This window comes from Chinchilla lanigera, unplaced genomic scaffold (genome assembly GCF_000276665.1).
Source record: "Chinchilla lanigera isolate Chin_1 unplaced genomic scaffold, ChiLan1.0 scaffold00160, whole genome shotgun sequence".
Taxonomy (NCBI): domain Eukaryota; kingdom Metazoa; phylum Chordata; class Mammalia; order Rodentia; family Chinchillidae; genus Chinchilla; species Chinchilla lanigera.
Window position 1 is genome coordinate 1,656,877 of NW_004955561.1, and position 8,003 is coordinate 1,664,879.

At 46.0% G+C, this 8,003-nt stretch overlaps 1 protein-coding gene across 1 annotated transcript in view; it reads left to right on the plus strand.

Annotated features, from left to right (window-relative positions):
- Nucleotides 1-8,003, plus strand: part of Tatdn2 (TatD DNase domain containing 2) — a gene marked incomplete at its 5' end in the record, with an annotated part of 19,790 nt that overhangs the window by 3,406 nt on the left and 8,381 nt on the right. The window contains 2 exon segments of the mRNA XM_005413068.2: nt 3,271-3,768; nt 6,105-7,001. Of these exon segments, the coding sequence (XP_005413125.1) occupies nt 3,271-3,768; nt 6,105-7,001 (1,395 nt within the window).

The window sequence follows — 8,003 nt, forward strand, 5'->3', positions numbered from 1 at the left end:
TGGATAAATTTGCCCAGGCTCGGCTTGAACTTGTGATCCTCCTGCCTCACCTAGCAATGCACTGAGACTATTCATCCTTTTTTTGTTTTGTTTTTTTTTGGTTTTTGGTTTTTCTCCGGTACCAGGAACCGAACTCACGACCTTGCGCTTGCCAGGCAGGCGCTTTTGCCGCTGAGCTAAATCCCCAGCCCCTCATCTTTTGCATGTTCTGCCCAAGGCACTTTTGTGTTTCATACTTTTTTCCCCCCATTGTTTTGAGGATGTCAGGAGAACTTAAATTTGAATCATAGCTCTGCCACTTAGAAGCTATGTGGTAGTTCTCTTTTCTATAAAACAGGGATCACAGGTGTGGCAGCTCTGTGCATTACAAGTTTGTGTGAAGACACAAGGCATGTTATTACACCCTAACCTTTCTACCCCCACTATAGCCTTGGTCTTCACAATCAGGGTTGGCAAACAGCAGATCCACAGATAGAATGAGGCCTGCTATGTTCTCCGAGTGTTTGAAATTTTGAAAAACTCACTTTAAAGCATTGATCACTTTGCTGGACATTGTGTTGCATGCCTATAATCCTAGCATTTAGGAGACTGAGGCAGGAGGTTGAGCTAGGAGGATCACTGTGAACTTGAGGCCAGCCTGCACTACATATCGAGATCCTGTCTCAAAACAAAACAAAAAAAGACTGCAAGGCATAGTAACACATGCCTGTAATTCCAGCTACTTGGGAGGCTGAGACAGGAGGATTACAAGTTTAAAGCCAGCATGAGTAATTTAGGAGGACCCTGTCTTAACATTTAAAAAGGGCTGGGGATTTAACGCACTGATAGAGTGTTTACCTAGTGTGTGAAGCCCTAGGTTCAGCCCCTGACTGCGAAATAGTAATGATGATGAAAGATAACCCTGGGCTGGAAATGTAGATAGTATGTGCTTAGCATTCCCACACTTCTGTATTTGATCCCCAGCATCTCTCTCTCTCTGTCTCTCTCTCTGTCTCTCTCTCTGTCTCTCTCTCTGTCTCTCTCTCTCTCTCTCTCTCACACACACACACACACACACACACACACACACAAGCCAAATATTTGTGACTCTGGGAGAGGGTGTGAAGACTTAAGGGTAGAAAGGTTGGGGTATAATAACATGCCCTCTGTCTTCACACAAATTTGTGATGTACAGAGCTGCCACACCTGTGATCCCTGTTTTACAGAAAAGAAAAACTACCACATGTACCCTTAGCATGGTCCCTTGGTTTGATCCCAGCCAAACCTCCTTGGAATCAAGAACTGTGTGACCCATCTTGTGATCTTCCTGCTTTTTGTTTCCCACTCTACCACTGAACTACACCCCGACCCCTAGATTTCCCTAACTTACAAAGGTGTCAAGAAAATAAAAATGGTCCATCACCTCCTTTTCCCAGATATTCCCTGTAGACACATGTTGGACAGTTCTTTTTTTTTCTTTTTTTTTTTTTTTTTGAGACAGGGTCTCACTATGCAGGTCAGGGTGATTTTGAACTCACTGTGTAGCCCAGAGTGGCCTTGAACCTGTGGTGAGCCTCCTGCATCAGCCTTCCGAGTGCTGGGATTATAGGCCTGTACCACCATGCCTGGCTTAAAAAATTCGTGTATTAGAAACTTCAGTAAGTTCAGAGAGGTTCAAAATCAAAGTGTAAGCTACCTTTCCTGATTATTGCTCCAGACTCCCAGCTGCCAACAATTAGAGTACTTCCAGGAAAAAATTACTAAGCTATACTAACATTTGTACACAGTAGTTCCAGATAATGGTAAAGAGGAGATATTGTGTGTTTCTTGGGGGAAAAGTCAGTATAAAAGGTTTATGATAGGCAATTAAGCCTTCCCTGTTCTTGTCACTTCCCAAAGAGGAGCAGTTGGTCAGTTCAGACTTTATTTTCAAATATATAGACCCAAAAGAATTTTTGTCTTAGTTGTCAAAGCAATCTCTCTCTCTTTTTCTTTTTTCCTTCTGTTTTTTGGTGTCTGTTTATTTACCCAGTCATCTGGTAGTCATCTCTTTTTTCACCTTAGGGGAAAAGCTTGCTTTGGGGTTCCTTTTTCTGAGCATATTTACATTGTAGAGAAATTTTAATACAAATGGCTTAGAAGTACAAATTGTAGGGTCTGTAGAATGCCTCAGTCACTACTGAGGAGGTTTGGAGTTCCATAGCTACTGGGACCTTTCTGGGGAAGATTGTATTCTTTTTTTGAGACAGGGTCTTGCTATGTAATTTATGTTGGCCTTGAACTCACTGTGTAGTCTATCTAGGCTGGGTCCAAACTCATGGCAATCCTCCTATCCCAGCCTCCAAGTGCTGGGATCATAGGTGTGTACCACTATGCCTGTTTTTTTTTTCTCCGGTACCGGGAACCGAACTCACGACTTTGCGCTTGCCAGGCAGGCGCTTTTGCCACTGAGCTAAATCCCCAGCCCCCACTATGCCTGTTTTGAGGGGGAGATTTGTGCAGTGTTCTTATAGCAGGTGTGATTAAACTGGGTCTGAGTTTCACAACAAATTAATGTTGCAGATTAATAAAGCTAGAAATAGTCTAGCTTTTCCCCTAAGGGGGACAGAAGGGACTGAGATTCCTGGTAGTCTCTGAAGAGTTGGGAGAGGTATGAAGGGGCACTAGGTATTCCCAGTAGAGCTTGGGTCAGTCTCTGGGAGAGGAGTCCTCTGTCCAGCACCAAGATAGTGATTTGGGGAAGATGTTGACAGAATCTTGAAGGAGGTTTGGGGTCGGGTGGGAAGAACTCTTAGGACATGGGAGATTGGAGTCTGATCAGAGCTGGAGTTTGCCAGGCTGACCTGTCCTCTCCCTGGGTCCTTGACATTTCTGAACTCTTGAGATAGCGGACTGAGCTGGCCCAGCTGGTGTCGGTGGAAGGTTTGGAGTCGATGTTCTGTCACTGTGTGTGGTAAGGCCTTGCCTCTAGGAGCTTGTGGTCTGGTCTCATTAGACTACTAATCCCAGCTCATTCCTCCCCACCACACGTGTGGGCACCATCATATGGGCTGAGAAGGTGAGGGGTGCGAGACGGCAGCAGCAGCTCACCAGGCAGCAGCAGCTCACCATTTGGCAGTGGCACTTCTCCCTGGGTGTGTTGGAATCCCCATCCCGACAGCATCTCTTTCTCAGTGATTGTTGCTTACACTTCAACTGGAAGAACCACCCTGGGTTCATACTGTGTCATGTGCTTCTTACATGAAAGTGCTGTCATGATGACTCTTTGAAAAGTGGTCTTTTTCCTTCCAGGTTGATTCCAAAGATAGTTCTCGTAACTCCAGCAACTCTGAGTTTGCAGTTGAAGCTGAGGGTCAGAATGATGTGACAGAGCCAGACAAGGTCCAGAAGAGGAAAAGGGAGAGGCTTCGAGACCAGGGTTCCACTGTCATCTACCTGAAGGCCATCCAGGGCATCCTGGGGACATCAATGCCCAAAAGGAAGGGAGAGGCTGCTGCCCCCAGGGTGAAGCCATGTCTGGGAGAGCATCCCAGTGGAGAAGGACCAGGACCAGCCCGCAGTGTCACCGTTGCTGCTCCCCGGCAGGAGAGAGCACCGTCCCCACAGGTCAGGGTGGAAGAGGAAAGGCCTGTGCTAGACAAGGGCCACTTCTGTGACAGGAGAGTGGTTATAGACCCTCAGGAGAAACCCAGTGTGGAGCCACTTGGGGGCCGAAGGACAGGCATTGACAAACCTGCTCTACCCCCAGAGTTTGTGGATGATGCTGACTCCCACCTAGAAATCCAAAAAGTAAGTGAAGCACACATCGAGCATCTGGGTTTTTAGTTATCTTTATTAAATGTGTTTGGTCTTTCTAGTTTGGTCCTAAATTGTGATATTATTACTGTTGGTACTGGCAGTGCCGAGGATCGATTCCAAAGGCATCACACATCAGCTACTGAGCCACTCACCTAGCCCCCTAGATGTTGCTGATGTGAGACATTTTTTGGAAAACTTAGGTGTCTGGGACTGCCTTTACACTCAACCTTAATATCAAGTTTGGCTTTATTGAAGTCCTAAGTTGGAAGTCATTTTGGGGAGCGAATTCTGAAAGCATTGTTCCTTTGTCTTTTTATTTTCAGTTTTGTGAGATGTCTGAAGCTATTCTGGTTCCTGATCCTTGGTATAAGATTGTTTTGTTTTATTTCTCCCTGCAATCTTGTGGAATTTTTCCTTTTTAAAAAATTAGTTCATGTTTGTAGTATAGAATAGTGATGCTTGTTTTGGGAAATTGGTACATGTATGTAACTTACCTAGATCATTTGATTTCTTCTCACCTCTTCCTGGCCCCCTCTCCCATCTCTAAGAGTCTTAACTTTTAGTTTCCTATTGTCTCTCCTTTATCCTACTCATTTATTTATTTTTTTACTAATATGTGCTTGCGGTACATAGGGTTACATTTATCATGGGGAGTTTGTACGTGTACATAACACCTCCTTTTTTTTGACCCCCTTCTCTCCCTGCTCCCTCCAACTCTTCTTCCCCTCTCTATTTGCAAAAGTTCTATTCCTACTTTCTTTCTATTCAGCTCATTGTTTTAAAATCCCTTTCCCCTTCCTTCCCTCTTGTCTCCATCTCTTGTTCCTCTTTCCATTGGAAAAATGTCTCCCTGTTTCCTAATGTCTTTTTATTTTGCTCCTTATTTATATTTTGGGTTTCTCGTATAAGAAAAACAATGTGATATTTAAACTTTATTTATCTATATTTTAGGCTTGTCATATAAGAGAAAACATGATATTTAGCTTTCGGAGTCTGGCTTACTTCATTTAGCACGGTGGTCTTGAGTTCCATCCATTTTCCTGCAAATGACATGATTTTATTCTTTATTGCTAAGATCCCATCACATGTATAGACCGTATTTTCTTCATCCATCCATTGATAGGCATCTAGGCTGTTTCCAGGGCTTACCTGTTACACTGTTTGATTTGATGCAAGGCATGGCTGTTCCTGTTCTTGTTGCTATTTAGTGGCTTACAAGTAGGTTTTGCACTGAGTTGAGAAAGTGTAGTCTGGGGAGACTCATGTGGTAGCTCCCATGGTTTGAGGTCTGCAGGCATTTGACACCTGGTTCTGATGGGATGACAATGGTGCCACATCAGCTCAGCCTCCCCCCCTCCCCCCCCACCTGTACCTGCAGGTGACTTCATGGGGGTGGCATGGCTGGCTACTTTTGGAGGAAGCCAGCTGACAGCACAAGGGGAAGAAGGCCACAGCCTGTGTGACCCAGCCCTGGAGTCCATAGCTTTTCTTCTGCATTCTGTGGACTGCAGGTGAGGCATAGTTAACATGGACTCAAGTGGGCAAGCCATAGACCCAGTATTTGGGGGCACATTTCAGATCAACCACAACAGTTGTGGTTTTGTGTTTTGGGTGTATTGGAAATATTGTTGGGCATCCTCAGATCCCCAGTATGGAGTGCATTCTGCAGAGCACTTTTTCTCTAGAGGGACCAGTTAGAGAAGGAATACAGGTACAGGTATAGCATCCCCTTTAGGGGCAGAATACAGTGATCACAGGAACATACCTCAGATATGATAGGACTGTTTGCAGCTGCAGCTTGTGGTGTAACCTAGCAGGTTTCACTTCTGGAATGTGGAGATTGTAAGGCAACAGGTGAAAGGTGAGCTAATGTACCTCTGCACAGAAAATGAGCCAGGGTTTATGTCTGCTGATGCCTTTGCTAATAACAATATCATTTGCTCACAGTTCTGGTCCAAGGTGAAGGAGCTGCATCTGGTGAGGGCCTTGTTGCTGGCACGGACCCAACAGGGGCAGGGCATCATGGCAAGAGACAGTGAGCTCACTTGTGTGTCTTATCATCTGGTCTCTCTCCATCTTCATATAAAACTACCAAGGTTCAATCCTGGGCCTCCATCCTGATGACTTTCTCTAATGTAATGACCTCCCAAAGGCCCCATCTCCAAACACTACAGTCGGGTTAGGTTTTCATTCTCTTGGACCCTCATAGTGGGAATTAGTCTCCCACCTGAGCTCCAGAAGGGACAGACCATCCTCACATCTTGGTGCTAAGCACGAGGGCTGTTTGCACATGGGAAGACTAACACATTGTCCTTTCCTTTCTGCAGCATAAAGACAGGGAGGTGGTGCTGGAGCACCCCTCTTCAGGAAGTGACTGGTCTGATGTGGACGAGGTCTCCACAGTCAGATTCTCTCAGGAAGAGACCGTCTCGCTGAAATACTCAGCAGTTCCAGAGCCTTCTTCCTTCCCCACTGACTATGTCATGTACCCTCCTCATTTGTATAGTAGTCCTTGGTGTGACTATGCCAGCTACTGGAGCAGCAGCTCCAAGACTCCGGGGTACCCCTCTGTTTGCGGCAGCAGCAGCCATGATACAGCGCAGGCTGGGAAGAGCAGCCGCAGCCTCCAGTGTGACTATTCCCCCAGCCCCGTAGTGGATGCCCAGAACATCTCCAGTGACCTGAAGGCTGCAGATGAAGGCAGATCAAAGAATTCTCGTGCATTTCATTTCTCCAGAAACTCCAGAGAAGAGATGAAGGAGAAAAGAACATTCCGAGAGGAGACACCACCTCGTTCTGGTGGAGGACAGGTGGACAGGAGCACATCTGCCTTCCTGCCGAGGAGCCACCGGGAACTAGGCCTGGAGGAGGGCTTCATTGATACCCACTGCCACTTGGACATGCTCTACTCCAAGCTGTCTTTCAAAGGGACCTTCACAAAGTTCAGGAGAATGTATAGCAGCTCCTTCCCTAAGGAGTTTCAGGGCTGCATCTCAGACTTCTGTGATCCTCGGACACTGACGGATTGCCTGTGGGAGGAGCTATTGAAGGAGGATCAGGTTTGGGGGGCCTTTGGCTGTCACCCTCATTTTGCACGGTACTATAATGAGAGTCAAGAACGAAATCTTTTGCAAGCCTTAAGGCACCCCAAGGCTGTGGCATTTGGAGAAATGGGCCTGGATTACTCTTACAAGTGCACCACGCCTGTCCCAGAGCAGCACAAGGTAACAAGGCTTGCTGTAGTCTGCTTTAGTTATAATTACTCCTTTAATTGTTGAAACCTAGCTGTAAGGTTTTCTTAATTTTGGAACAAAAGAATTTAGAAGTCACCATTTCCTTGTTCCTGCCAGATCCTCTGGAGTCATTTGTCAAATGCTTTAAAAACTATGAGCCATTTCTTTCTTCTCAGCATTTTCCCCTGTGGACAAGCCCTGTATCTCTTGAGCTACGCTTCCAGCCCTATCAGCACCCTGATGGATGTAAGAGGGGGAAGAGGCATTTTGTGACATGGTTAATACCAGTGTCAAGACATTTGCTTGCTTACTTGCTTGGGAAGCAACAAACTTTGGGTTTGGTTTTTGTTTTTTAAAATTACATTTTCCCACTATGGGATCTTTTAAATTACAAAAATGTTTAGAGAACATAATTCTCATTCAGCCAGAGATAATGACTATTGCTGTCTTACTATTATTGCCTCCCAGTGTTTTTTGACTGTTCAGCAGGATAAGAGTGCAGGTATCTTTTCAGAGGGTTTCTGACGGGGAATGAGTGGGACTGGGACAGCCCCTTCTTTGTCCCTCCTTGCTACCCCTGCAGCGTGAGTAGGAGGACTTGTTGCTTTCCTGGGCAGTGTTGTGGGCTGCTGGGCCCCATGGGTGCCTGCATCCCAGATTGTAGGCCTCAGGGAGCAGGTGTGTGTGGCCCTGCTTTGCGGAAGCTGCTTCCCAGCTTTCCCTTGAGCATTGTCTCAGATCTGGCCTGAAGTGTTAATCTGTTAGCCAGATCTGGTAGTAAAATAACTCAAATTTGAACACAGGAGAAAAAATTAAGTTTTAGGGGAGTGAGACAAATATTTAATAACCTGTTTTCCCAACAGGATCTTTGTGGTACAGGGCAGGAGCAGTGTGGGAGGAGGGACGTTTCAGGCAAACCCTTACAGGAGTGTTTTGGGAGCAGATGCTCACTAAATGCTTATTGGTACTCTCCACCCCCACCCCCACCCCCCA